This window comes from Cucurbita pepo, chromosome LG15 (genome assembly GCF_002806865.2).
Source record: "Cucurbita pepo subsp. pepo cultivar mu-cu-16 chromosome LG15, ASM280686v2, whole genome shotgun sequence".
Classification (NCBI taxonomy): domain Eukaryota; kingdom Viridiplantae; phylum Streptophyta; class Magnoliopsida; order Cucurbitales; family Cucurbitaceae; genus Cucurbita; species Cucurbita pepo.
The window spans coordinates 8648407-8662785 of NC_036652.1; the positions used below are offsets into that span (position 1 = coordinate 8648407).

At 34.8% G+C, this 14379-nt stretch overlaps 1 protein-coding gene across 3 annotated transcripts in view; it reads right to left on the reverse strand.

Moving 5' to 3' along the window:
- The window catches only part of LOC111776380 (guanine nucleotide exchange factor SPIKE 1), an 18090-nt gene extending 3845 nt beyond the window's left edge, over positions 1-14245 (reverse strand). Inside the window, exons 1-25 of one of the 3 annotated variants that reach the window (XM_023655814.1) lie at positions 14046-14245; positions 13864-13930; positions 13604-13766; positions 11861-11982; positions 11646-11749; positions 11477-11532; positions 11231-11328; positions 10989-11126; positions 10152-10463; positions 9659-9934; positions 8098-8265; positions 7767-7958; positions 7609-7652; positions 7035-7104; positions 6748-6909; positions 6447-6554; positions 6234-6271; positions 5747-5891; positions 5186-5312; positions 4150-4343; positions 3447-3577; positions 2419-2494; positions 2138-2248; positions 696-878; positions 69-218 (exon numbers count right to left, since the gene is read on the reverse strand). In XM_023655814.1, the coding sequence (XP_023511582.1) occupies positions 69-218; positions 696-878; positions 2138-2248; positions 2419-2494; positions 3447-3577; positions 4150-4343; positions 5186-5312; positions 5747-5891; positions 6234-6271; positions 6447-6554; positions 6748-6909; positions 7035-7104; positions 7609-7652; positions 7767-7958; positions 8098-8265; positions 9659-9934; positions 10152-10463; positions 10989-11126; positions 11231-11328; positions 11477-11532; positions 11646-11749; positions 11861-11982; positions 13604-13766; positions 13864-13920 (3225 nt within the window). In that variant the 5' untranslated portion in view covers positions 13921-13930; positions 14046-14245. Of the gene's footprint in view, positions 1-68; positions 219-695; positions 879-2137; positions 2249-2418; positions 2495-3446; positions 3578-4149; positions 4344-5185; positions 5313-5746; positions 5892-6233; positions 6272-6446; positions 6555-6747; positions 6910-7034; positions 7105-7608; positions 7653-7766; positions 7959-8097; positions 8266-9658; positions 9935-10151; positions 10464-10988; positions 11127-11230; positions 11329-11476; positions 11533-11645; positions 11750-11860; positions 11983-13603; positions 13767-13863 lie in introns of all 3 variants that reach the window. The other 2 variants (XM_023655816.1, XM_023655813.1) reach the window with 2 other exon arrangements.
- Between the last annotated feature and the right edge of the window lie 134 nt (positions 14246-14379).

A 14379-nucleotide genomic window follows, 5' to 3' on the forward strand; every position in this document is an offset into this window, starting at 1 on the left:
AGAACGCTCTTTCTTTCCCCAACAGCACACACACGGGTAAAGCAGAGCATGAAGAGAATGGAACCCACTCTGAATTCTTGTCTTGATGCCTCAGATAGGTAGTTGTTGATTGCAGGAGATAGTCTGTCAGAGTACTTAGGGGAACCAGGGGTATCACCAACAGCAGCAGGGCTCCGAGAACTGGATCCCATAAGCATGCCATCAGCAGGTTTTCTATGCTGCAAAATAGAGGGGACATCAAGAAAACAAGTACTTCAAGTCAATCTCCATACCACTCTTGAGAAACATAACATCAGAAAGTCATATATGGTCTACATAAGAAGGAAATGATATATTATTTACTAATCTTTTCATACATATGAAAATATACAAAATCAAAGATAAGGATATATAATTTATCTTCTTTTTTATATAGAAAACAGGGAGATGTATTATTCACTATCCTATCACTATGGAAGGAAACAAGAAATAGGTACTTCAATAAGGGCTTGAGATTATAAACTAAAAATAACAATAATGAAGCGAGCAATAATATAACTAGAAACTAATGAGACCCGGCTATAGAACCATTTATCTTAGTGATGTTACACATTATCAACTAGAACAATAAGTGATCATAACAACAATCAACTACAAGATCAAAAAGCCAAATAAGACGTTGTCAACAGAATAGGGAATTTCGTATAAATAACAACCTCAAAAAGAATTAGGCATTCTTCCATGAGCTTGAAAAATAATCTGGTTCGAGCAATGCTTTGTTGCCATGCCTTGACAAGTGAGGTATCATCTAAATTGCGCACAATTTGCAAAATCACAATCAAAACTTCACGCTTCTCTATGGCATTTAGGTTATAGAAGACAGGCATTTCATCTAAAATCTGCAAAAGAAAAAAAGGCAATCAGTTCAGCAAAACTGATCTTGGTTAAGATCAACATGGTGATATATTGATAATACATTCTATAATCCAATGTGCGTGAGCAAATATGGTTTGAAATATACACTTCATGCACGAGCACATTAAGTACCAACTTGTTGAATTATAAGGTTTTAACTGGAAAATAACAGAAGTAAAAAGAGATGCAACCTTCTGAAGGCATTAGCTAATGACATAATGTGAAGCTGCAATATCTTGAGTGAACAGACATAAATATAATCCTCAGATCTCCTCCAAGCAATGAAGAAACAAAAAAACCTATAAACTTTAATATTGGACATGCCTATTTGTAGCAGGAATTATTATTTTCAATCATGTAAGCTCTAGATGATCTTCATGGAATCATATAAAGGCTGACGCTCTATAAGTTCAACCTACTAAAAGATGATTTTCCCCAGATCATAGAATTTATGTCTTATGTCTTGGACCACTGAGCGTATACAAGGTCCAAAAAATTATTTTCAGCCTTGGAAACAAAATTTTACTTCGGCCAAAAAATGAATATGGTAGCATTTTTTATGAGAAACTGAGCTTTGGTAAAGAAAAATGAACATATGTAAAAAGAGACTAACAAAAGGAGCCCCAACAGAAGTTATCGTATACATTAGTTGTTTGTTTAAAATATGATTACTAAGAGATTATTTTTTCTACAGAACATAGAATCTACTATCCCAGTCTTGGATTACTGAGAGTTTATGAGGTCATAATTACTATTTCCAGCCTCTGAAACTAAATTGACATATCAAGGGCAAATAATGAGTATTTATTGTTGCAATCATTATACATCCAACCGACAGAAACACAACTTAATGATAATCGTCATATACTCCTTCCCTTGAGGTCGAATGTTCAAATTTCTACACCCACATTTGTTGGGCTAAAAAAAAAAAAAAAAAAACCCCTATTCTGCTGATTTATAACATTAATTTCATCACAGAACATCAAATTCTTAAAGGAGCATGATCACTAAGTTAGTCGAAATCGTCATATACTTAAATCTGCACTTCAAATCTAAGAGAAATGTAATCATGCTTTACTACACAAATGTAAATTTTAGGAAAATGATAATAAATCATTAAAAAAATATCTCTTGGATATTGGAAGACAGCGTGGGTCATACATTTAAGCTAAGCTAAGTTTTTGACACGCTAACTTAAAAATATACATAAAAGGCTAGAATAGATTAAAAGAAAAACATGCACCTGCCCGATAAGTGGAAAATACAGCTGAGCAATGTATAGTTTATCTTCAGGCTTCTGGTACCGAGCATCAAATTCATGCTTGCATAAGAGAACAACTAAAATTCTAGCCGCCTATAAACATAAATCAGATTAGAAAAAGTTAACCAAGTGGGACAAACGCAAAAAGCAACTTTATATAGTAGGTATGCCAAACCAAGACCAAGATCATCCATATGAAAATTTAAGTGCCCTATGAAATAGAGCATGATTACTTCTCCAATACAGATTGTGAATGGTCTCACCTTGGCCCGCAGAGGTAGATCATCATGATCCCAAGTAAGAAAAAGTTCTTGTATTAATACTGATGAAAGGTAGTTCCTAGANAAAAAAAAAAAAAAAAAAAAAAAAAAAAAAAAAAAAGGTCAGATATAAAGCTACAAGGCATTATTAAACCCAAAATAACGATTAACATGCTAGATTTAGCACCCAATTTCATATCATCCACGGGAACTCCTTTATTGTTGCAACTTCCTGAAAAATTCATGATTGGTCGGGACAAGAGCAGAGTAAAAGAAAACATCAACCAACCATTCCAGCTCAGTTTTATCAATCCGGATAGAGTAGGTGTTCTTGCCTCATTCCTCAAATCAAAAGTTCCTTTTCCCACTTTTTCTACCAAGACCAGGGACGAAAGTTTCTACTCTACAAAGCCCTCAGTCACATGACCACATTGACTAGAAAGAAAGTGCTACCAGAGGCTAGGAAGATAAGGAAATAGGAGGCTACAAAATAGAGCTAGGAAATTCAGTGGCAAACACGGCAGTAAAAATACTGTAATCCTCACTCAATTTCTATTATGTGATATTCCAGCTGCAAGGCCAATTTAATCTCATTAATACACAAGCCTCAGTGTCATTAATACACAAGCAAGTTTTTCAAAAACCAAGGCATTTCCCACAGGCTGACTTTGGCCTAATGAGTGAGAAGCTCATAGCCATGCTGACATTTTTCTCTGAATTCAACTGGCACATCACATGAACAGAATTTAAACACAATAAAAGAAACTAGAACCATTGCCCATGTTATAGTCTTTTTCCAATTCTTTTCAACATAATGAGGTAGACGATCAGTATTTATACAAAAATTGTGCAGAGTAGATTTACTAAAGGGTTCCTCGTTCTGCTTTGATTATTAAGATTCGAGAGATTTTGACCAAGCATGTGGAAGAACCATTTTTTATTTGACAGCTCTGAAATGAACGTGTTTATTATTTCCAGGGCAGAAAAATGATGTATAATCATTGTCAAAGTATATGTTAAAGATAAGGCACCTATCAGAAGGGTCTCTTCCGGGCATTTCCACAAAGAGGTCATGATCACATATAATCTGTAAAAATGTAAGCTTGCAGTCATGCAGAACAGATTGGCAGACACCTGAAAACTTGTCCAGGTACAAGGAAACCTGCAACAGATTGATTAACATAACAATCAATTTATCTAATGGGGTGAAAAACCATAGCATAGAAATGCCACATCCTGGATTCTATACGCAGAAAGCTTTTTATGCTCTATGTATGAAGGAATGTCTTTAGCAAAGCCATGCCTTTATCTCTACTCGCAAGAGAATACATGTCCAGTTATCCTTGAACTCTAAAGAATTCAACCAACAACAAGTTTACACAACTAAAATTAAATTCGACTTGAAATTTGAATGGTTAGCAGAAACAAGGATTACTCCGTATTACTATCAATAGTATAATTACATCCATGACTAGAAAGAGTTCTAAAATTTTTATATATATATATATATATATACCTTTTTTTTTTTTTTTTAAAAAAAAAAAAATCTTGGTGGAAGTTCTAGATTCGTGAAATCTCACATTAAAAAAAATGTCGTCCTCAGAAAATTTTAGAATGATTTCTTTTACCAGTTTAGATTTTACAAGTACACAATAATTATTATCTGCCTACATCCATAACTTAATATAGACCAAAAAAGAAGTGAAACAATATTTGAGAAGTAGAAAAGTATACCAAATCAAATACTTGGCGAGGTTCAATAATGGACAAAAGATCATAACAAAAGAACGCTAAACTGCTGTTCAAACGTTTAGCCAAGCTTAATCCCTTCTTGCAACGTTCGTGTACTTCAGTAAGAAGGCAATCATACAACTGCATTATACATCTAAATACACCTTCTTTCAATTGCATTGGAGGAATATCTTCACCTGTAAGGCAAAAAATAGGGAACAAAAAAAAAAAAAATTCAAAAGAATATCTTCACCGTATCAGACAGAAATATATTCAATCATTAACCAAACAGCAACCTCTCGTTGATCATTTCAAATGTCAACAAGTAAAGTAACTCAGATAAGAAGATATTATTTTGAGAAATAGAGCAAAGTACATAAGTAGGGGAATGCACAATGCTGAAACAACTTCATGGAAGAAGAAAAAAGGATTATCTTCCAGAAGCAGAATGTTCAAAGTGATATGGCTAGTGTACACTGAAGTAGAAATCCAATAAACCAAGTAGCAAATTTAGGGTAAAATAATAATAATAATATATGTACATAAGCTTAAGCAATTATCGGTACTTTAATATGAAATTAGATTAGAAGCTTAGATTCAAATCCCTCATTGTTATTCTCAACATTGTTTCTAGGCAACAAACCAAGCTTTGATTGAGACAAATGAAGGAATGTACAAAAGCATAAAAACAATCCCACAAAAAGAGTCCCATCTCTAACATGTTATTCTCCACATTCAATATCAATAGATCCACATTTTAGGTCTCTTTATAACTTGAACCTTGGAGTTGGAAAGTAATTTAACATATCGTAAATTTTAGTACATATATATTTTCATGACAAACTCTCACTTCCGAGCCAAAAAACCCAGGAGATTAAAATTTCATTCACACTTACACAAGCAATGCATCTGCATGAATACATGTTTAGCATATACAATGAAGGTCAAAAGAAACGGATCAGCATGAATGCATCTGCATGAATACATGTTTAGCGTATGTTTAGCATATAAAACCTAAAAACCAGAACTTTCAACCCACCTAATGGAAGACTATGATAGAAAAGCCGAGTTTTCTCAAGTGCCATTGATTTGACAATTAGTTCAAGGAAAAACCAGGCCATAGCCAAAACATCATCATATACTGGTCCAACACGATAGCCTTTGGCCTACAAAACAGAAAAACTTCAGCAATCTCTAATATGTTTTTTGCATACAATAAATGGAAAAATAATGAAACAGCATTTTAACAGAGCTTCATGACTAAGAAAAATTGGAATCAAACAAACTCCACATGGTTCATATGTAAAGGATCGTCCGTGTTATGTTCATTATGTTAACCAAGAACATAACCGACCGATCATAAATCAAAAGGAGAAGACAAGTATGAAGGTTCAATGATAACCAAAATAGGAAGGGCCTAAATGAAACTCCAGAAGGAAATAATAATTGGAAAAAAAAAAAAAAATTGATGAATGACCAACCAATGTCTTCAAGGTTTGTGCTAAACAATAACAAGTTGTGTGTGCCAGTCACATGATTCATGTACAAAAGGAAAGATGTAGCAATTCTTATTATATTAAAATAAAAGAGTCAAAACCACCTTGCTCCTAGCCAAGCTTCCCCAGACAGTGGACAGACCAGGGTACACAGGTGGCTGTCGACCTCCGAAGTCATCAAAAGCATAATCGACATAATTAACCAGGAAGTGGTTTCTTTCACCATCTTCAGCCGATTCCTGCTGCACCCTATATATTTGTCGCATGATGTAACAACAAAAGGCAATAAATAAACGATAAAAATTCCGAGCACAGACAGAATGTGAATCAAAGAAATGTCAAACAAATAGTTAATGAGAACTTCGTAAATAGAGTAAATGTATTGAGAAAAAACTGAACGATCAAAGAAACTGTATGATGATTACGTAAATTCAGAGTAAGATGGGAACTTGATCTGGAATTTGGAAAGTAAGAGCATATGCTCAAATTTTATACTGGCATTAAAGAAAATCAGAAAACTCATGAAGCATTTGAGAGGCTTAATAAATTAGACCCACATAAATGTAAAATCTACAAAACTAGAACAACTACCTAGTAACAATATTAACCATTGCTCTAAACGCCGCAACCTGAAATACATAGGACAAACTGGAATTAGATAACAGCTTGTATTGATACCCCAAAAAGAAATGTGGAATGATAAATTATCAAAATTTCAAGCAAAGTCATATAGGCTTGAAAGAAATTAATCAGAGGATACAAAGGCCCCTGAAAAAAAAAAAGGAATAAATTCAATGTAAAAACCTGGAGGGTTTCTCCACCATTGCCAATGAGATGAAGCAACATATTCAAAATAGGATGAAGGAATTGGAGCAACGCAGTGGAATCAACATTCTTCAAACTGTTAATAGCCTGCATGTAACGAACAGCACAATGGAAAAGATATTACTGTTAAATAACCACAAGCTGGCTTCAAACAATTAAAGCTTCTACATATCGACATGGCTATCTACTATTGTCGAATGAAATGATATGAAAAAAATTCTCACAGAGAGCAAGGTTGTGTGGTGGAGGGTGGAATTTTCATAAGAGTGAAAAAATATACCTCAAGAAGTTCAGAACCCCATGGAGGGCTTGTTCGAAGAGTGTGTCTATCATATTCCAGAAAAAAATCCCTGATTCGTTCATTAATGGGATACAGGGAGGAACACAGTCTTAAACGCAATTTAAAGATGTTTTTTCCATCTTCCAAGTAATCTAGCCTCTCCTAAAATTCAGAAAAACATGAATAGTAGGTTAGTAGCAGACAAACAAACGCAGATCAATAAGATCACTGAATCAGAAAGCTTCACAGTTGCAGAGGATACAATAGTGAAGGAAGCGAAACCATACCCTGTTTGTATCTTGGAGGTAATGCGGAACAAGCTCTCTCATTACTGGTAAAGAAATTTCAGACCGTAACCTAAATTAAACCATCAAGATCAGAGATTTAAAATCCAGGAGATGCATAAATAAACACGGTTTACCAAAATACTGGAGCATCAGCATTAAATAATTAATAACACCATTCAAAGCCTGTTTCCAGTAACTACATTGTAGAAACAAAAAGGAATAACTGAAATTTGAAAATACACAATATGATAATCAAGTCTTGGTAATATATAGAATTAATTTTATCCAAATTCAAAGAAACAAAACGTGAAAAGATGCATGTACACTTTATAAAAATGCCAATCAGAAAACTGTATATCCGACTAGTCACTTTTCAAGCTTTATTTATTTTATTTTTTTGTCTTACTTGATATCCATGAGTTTTGGACAAAAAAAAAACTTCTTTATTCAAGGTTCTTGCTCACAATATTTCCCTACTATTTTAACACGTCTCTTATCCAGAAACTAAAACAAAAAAACAAGAAAAAAAAAACGAAGAAGAAAGTAATAGATTTCATGATGATTATGTACATACTGAGCATGTGCTGATAAGGGGAGTGATGCATATCCAATTGGCACCTGGAATATAACAACAGAATATGAGATAATAACAAATGAAACAAACAGATTTCATAGTATTAACCATCAGCCATATAAGAACCAAGATCCAAAGGGAAGAAGAATAGAACTTACTGGCATTGGAGCTTCTAGTTTTGCTTGCATATCAATGTTGAAGAAAGTGAATAATAAGTGATGCTTTGGTGTCCAGGTAGCAGGGAGGGAGAGTTTAATCTCATCATGGTAGCAAGCTACTCTTGCAGCTACAGCAACTTGAGTGTGAGTCCACTTCTGAAGAGAAGCACCCAGCTCCACAGGATACATAGCCTAAGAAAGTCTCCCATAAAAATCAAATATATAAGTATGCAAAATTCATTTTGCTCTCCATATATGCAGAGATCATCACCGATGGAAAGAGACGAAATTATGTGTATGCAATTGATATTATAAATATATAGAAATTTACCTCTAGAGGCTGTCTACGCGGGTCACTATCATCCTCTCTAAGTTCTGTACGAATGAACAAGTTCCTCTTGCGGTTCAAACTAACAGTCATTGGGTAAACATAAAGACAGTGAAAGAGCTGCAAGAACGGCTCATTCCTCATCATAATGCGGAAGTCAAATGCGTGGAACTGAAAGCCAACCAACAAACCTTATGGTCAACAGTTATGATGATAATCTGGCTACGCAATGGTGAATATTGTATAGAAATAATAGCATAAATTTCAATTTTTAAGAACTATGTAATTTTGTATATATCCTTCACGATTATCATCAGTTGTTCATCATTGCTATTCCACAAACATCTATTTATTGAAATTAATTCTGTATAGTTTCTTTTCAAGCTAAAATATTTTTTAATTTAAAGATACTATTTGAAATCTAAGACTTGTTACAAGATTTCTCTTCATACATCAACTACTTGAGATCCTTCTCCAAAAAAAATTAGAAAACATGGATCATAGTAAATTAGCTTTCAAGCTTCACTAGAAATGAAAATAAGAATGCCTTACCCAACACATAAGATATTATTTGTAAACTATCTTCCACCAATTAAATAGACTGAGTAAAATGTTAACAACCTCCAGTTATCTGCCATAAAAGTCAAGGTCTTCTCTGGGAAATTATTTCATTCCTAAAAATTTTATGCAGCCAGAGGTTCAATGGACCAATACACAAGGGATGGAAATTTTAAAAAGGCTCTCTAATTCAAAGTGGGTGGGCAAACAGCAAATCCAGCAAAGTGTTCAATCAACATATCCCTAAATTTCATTGCTCTTATGTCTCTCGTTATTGGGCCATCATCCTCGATGCTTTTGGTTGGCCCTTGGCTTTTCCAGAATGCACATACGATTTCCTTACCAATATTTTGATGGCCATCCTTTCCATGGAGAGAAGTCTCTTTGGCTTGCTCTTAATAGTCCTTTTGGTTCCTTTGGAGGGAAAGGAGTGGTAGACATTTCAGAGATTCTTTTTCATCTTTTGATAGGTTTATGGATTTGATTCTTTTTCACGCTATGTATTGATGTAAACAATATAATCCTTTTCTGATTTTAGTCTTTCTTATTTGATTTCCAAATGAGATTGTTTATGTAATCTATCTATAGGTGTTTTGGAGTAGATCGCTCCTTTTATTTCATTCATCAATGAAATTTGCTTCTCTTCTCAAAACATATCCCTTAAAAACGAGTCTGAATTGTATTCCAAACGATTCCCGACCCATATGTTAATCATTGAAAATTATGTATCTTCTCTCCTTCCTATATCCTAAAGAATTTCTAATAATCAGCAATTCCTGGTCCTTCACCCATTTATCTCTAATTATCATGTTTAACTTATAAACGGATTACAAGCATTTCATCAATCAGAAACTACTTCAAAGCAAAACCATGATTCCAAAGCGAGTAAAAATTCAAAAGAAATGATAAAAAGACCTATGAAACATGAATATAAGGATTCTAAGACAAAGAACTATTGGGTGGTGAGATAATAAAATAAAGAACAACATCAACAATCAATCCTTACATCATCTGCACTTGAATCTGCATTTCCATGTGGATATGATCCATTACCAGAAAATTCTTTCCCATCAGAAAAATTTAACTTCAAGCTGCCACTATGATGATGGCTATCAGAACCGTTATTAGGAAGCTTCTTAAATGTGGAATCCATCTCAACAGAGTCACTGATCACACTACCACTTTCTGACATGTTTTCATTGTCAGCATGGGAAATCTGGTGCTTTTCAATTTCCAGCCTAAGAACACCTTTTACAGGTTTATGAACCTTGTACTTGGGATCCTGTAATTTGAACAAACAACCATCATCGACCACATTTAGAGGCACTTCGAGATTTTATATGGGATACAGTATATTTTGGAAAAAATAAAATTAGATACCTAACATAGATTGAAGCACCACACCACATGGAATTCAATGTTTCTCATTAAAGATGTAATAAAAATAATAAATAAATAAACAACTAAAAAGATGCCTAACATAGATTGAAGCACCACACCTGAAGTGCATCTTCCGTGTAGCCTTCCTTGACCTTATTTAAGTTGGATATTTCAACAACTACAGAGCTTCCACTAGAGCAACCCAGCTTACCATCCACTGTGACCTTTGTGCTAGGCTCAAATACACCCTCATGGGAACTAGATCCAGTTATGTTGGGAGCAAGAGGACTACTCGGGGAAGCAGATCCAGCAGATGCTGCACCAGTGCTGTTATCAAATAATGCAACAATGGCCCAGGCAAAGGATTCTCTGTAAGGCATGATTTGAGACCACACTTGCAGTTTTTGCTTTTCTCTTTCACTCAAATGCACCTATAGGTAGAGTTTATACAATTAAAGAGTATTAGTTCAAACGGTGAAACAAATATTTAAAGGATCAGGACCACGGACAAAACTGCCTTAGGCCACATAAAAGAACTAAGCAAGATTTCACAACATCCGCAGGAACAGATAGAAAAAAGACCTTTCAATAAAATTAACATTTATTTCCGAAAGGACAATAGTAGAAGAAGAGTTTGATATCACCACCAGGAATAAGGAATTGTGGGGCATAGATCCTTATGTATTTAAAAGAAAATATCCAGAGATATATACCCCTACAAAGAACATAATAGATGGATTTTAAGGTGGTGGTGGGGAGGGGGAGGGAATGAAGATTGATAGAATAAAACTTCAGAAATAAAAACAAACTAGCGTGTGTATAATAACGATGCAAGATGTAACCAACAAAAAATAAAATAATCGAACTACATTAGTGATAATTATTTCAAATTAAGAAGAATTTATAGAAGACTACTAAAAAAAAAAGAATGGAGAAACATATATATTTAGACATACTGGTTCTTTACGTGAATACACAGAAGCGGCAACCCCTCCTTCTTCTGTGGCATGCTTCTCTAACTGAATAAAAAGACAGACTGATGCTGATGGAGCCTCCAAATAGAAAATTCCACGTGGTTCGAATGATATTTTAGGCTGGAACAATAATGGACAGAAATCATATTCCTCATTCACTAAACAAAACCCATGGGAGATGTAAATTAAATTCAGAGGGGGAAAGCATAGAGGAAGTAGCTTACATCCTGCATTTCTTTAGGAGTAATGCGAAAATGGAAATCCTCAGATAGTTTTTCTCTTCTCTCCCTATTATACAAGCAAATTGTACCATAAAATGGCTCTTTGGAAGTGGTTGAAAGTGGAGGGTGAAGAGAGAAATATATCCAAGTCAGCCATCATAAAACGAATTGAAGTGAAACAAATGCAAAGAGTAAAGAAGAAGATGCATGAACCCCATGAAGATAGAAACCACTCTTAAAAACACTTACCACACAACCCCGCTTGAAGGGATAAGGATAGAACTTTCACAGAAATCTTCAAGCCACTGACATGATTTACAGGAGAAACAAAAAATAAATAGTGGTTTAGACTTGTAAAAATAGTAAAATAGTTTACTGAAAGATAGAATTCTGAATATAATTTTTATTATTGCCATACTGTGTTACAGGAATTTCTGGTATCCTCTGGCCAAATATCATTGACCTTTCATTTTCCCAATCAAAAGCTGGCTCATAAGCTGGAAGAGGAGAATGATCAAACTGCTGCAAAAATATTAGAACTACATTATACCTGTCACATGTAAGCATGAAAGATAATAATGGGGGAATGGAGCATGCACTATAGTGTCAGATAAGCCTAGGTTTATCGCAAACCTTTGGAATATTTGATGACAATGGATCATGTGTTGTAGTCTCTGGCCGTCCAGAGGTACTAGGTACATCATCCTCTGTAGTATCGTCAGGCTTCATGCGCCTAGCGTAAGTAAGACGCATTTCTGCAAAGAAGTTGGAAAATTTATGTGGAAACAAGAACAAAATTCAAAGTCTAAATCAGAAGCTTTATTTTTCATATGGAAAAAGTATAAAAGAGAAGCACTACATGACAATTGTGAACTGTTTTGATAAGTCACACGAGCTTTCATTAGAAAGTATGAATTAATAAAAGTTGGATAGATTATCTACAGCCTAGAAGATTTCTTTGGATAGGAAAAGTCTAGAAGATGATAGAGGAAAACCAAACAAAAGAGAACAATGAAAGCAAACATATATCCTTGAAAATTAAATCTCTCATTTTCTAATTATTTAAAAAGAACATATAACAATATTGTTCTGCGACTAAAATCCCTGTGAAGGAACTTTAAGACCATCTCAATTTCAAGCATCAAAACAATCAGTTCCTTTATATTAACTAAATATATCTTCATTCACGGGGGTCTTTCCCCCTCAATTTGTAGCTTGTATAATAGGGATGAGGAGACTTTCAATCAAATCCCCATTCATTGCCCATTCTCTCAGATGGCTTGGTCTTTCATCTTTTGTCAGCTGGATTTTGCAGTCTGCCTCTTTCTTAAGGTTGAGAGTTGGTTTTTGGAGGCTATTGCATGAATGTGCTTCAGATGAAAAGGGAAGGCTCTATGAAATTGCGTGGTTCGAGCCCTTCTGTGGCATATTTGGAAGGTAATAAACAATATGATTTATGAGAATGAGTCAACTTCACTACATCTTTTCTGTAGCAGTGTACAACATACAACCTCTTAGTGGTGCTCCAACACACTAAATTCTTTTGTAATCATAGTCTTTCTATGATCATCAATGATTGGAAGGCTCTTCTTTTGGAATATTTTCCAGTCTTTGGGTGAGGTTTTCTCCACAGGGCCCGAGCTGTTTCTCCTTTTTGTGAGTAACATATCGTTTTTATCCAAAGAAAATCTTAACAAAATACAGGGTCCCATAGTCAGTACTACCCACTGATATCAATTGACACAAAAAATTATAGGAAGTAGTCACTGGCTAGTTAATGTGATGAGAATTGTAATTAGCATGTTTGAAATTTAAATGTGTCATACTATTGATAGGCTATATGCTTGTAGCATTCATAAATTAAGATATTAATTCCTTAATTCGGGAGATATATAATTTTGGACCCACACAGCATTAGCTAGTTTTGTAACTATTATGATCTACACTAACTGTTCGCTAATTGGTCATATTCATAGCACATCTAATCTCAATTTTCAGGGTCAATTCATGATAAGTAAACATACACACTCGGAAAGGTGACAAGCTCACATAGACGAGATCCCTAGTCCCTTCTACTGCCCTCAGAAAGTACCTGCCTTCAATTTTATCTACAGAACGACAAATGTTTATGACTTGTATGAATATTAATGAAGATGGGATTCAGAACTTGATAGTGACAGGTTTCATTCAGAGTCCCAACTGTACGAATGTATGTATTTGCGTGCATAAATCCTATCTATAACGAAAATGAGTGTATGTCGAACAACATCCAGGCTAAATATCAAAATAGTCAACAAAATAGAGTGTAAGTAAGTAGATACTAGGTACTTGTAACGAAATGAAATGAAATGAAATGATAAGAGAAAGCAATTTTACCAGTCTCAATGTCAGTGTCGGGGCCTTCATATATCTGATTCTGAAAGGACACGGGACCAATAGTCTCATAGTGACCGTACTTGTTTTCATCCTTTACCCAGTCAGTGGAATAGCACTGCACGAGCTCATTGAGATGTGGCCATTGCTCCAAATTCTCCTCAAACTGCAGAGAAAACGAGAAAGGGTAGACACAAGAGCTTAAAAAGAAGTCAATTTGGAGCCCGTGGGCGAGCGAGGAAGAGAGGAGAAGCACCATTTACCTTGTTGTGCCATTTGATAGACGCGGGAGTGGAATCTCGGCGATGTAGGAGATGCATTGCTGTAGATCTAGGTTTTTGGGAGAGGGTTAGGAGGTGCAGAAGCAAGATAAGAAGAAAATAAAAATAGAGTTGAGAGGTCTCTTTCAAATTTGGTATTTAGGAAGTGGATACAGGTAACGAACCTCAGGAAGAAACAACAATGGCGTAGTTGGTAGATCTGTAGTCAACAGGAAAAGGGAGAGAGAAATGTGGAGGAGGCGTAAAAGAAACACAGAGGCGCCAGCAGACGAGAAGCTCAAGCCATTGCAGAAGAAAAGAGGCAAGTGCGGTACAGTACAGTCGGAGTGGGAGTTAAAGTGAAGGAAATACAGCAAGACACCGAATCTTGGGGGCCTAATTAATCGTTTAATAAGCGATTCGGACCCTCGGTTTTTGGGTCTTGTTTTTATTGTTTTTTTTTTTTTTTTTTTTTTTTTTTTTTTTTTTTTTTTTTTTTTTTTTTTTTTTTTTTTTTTT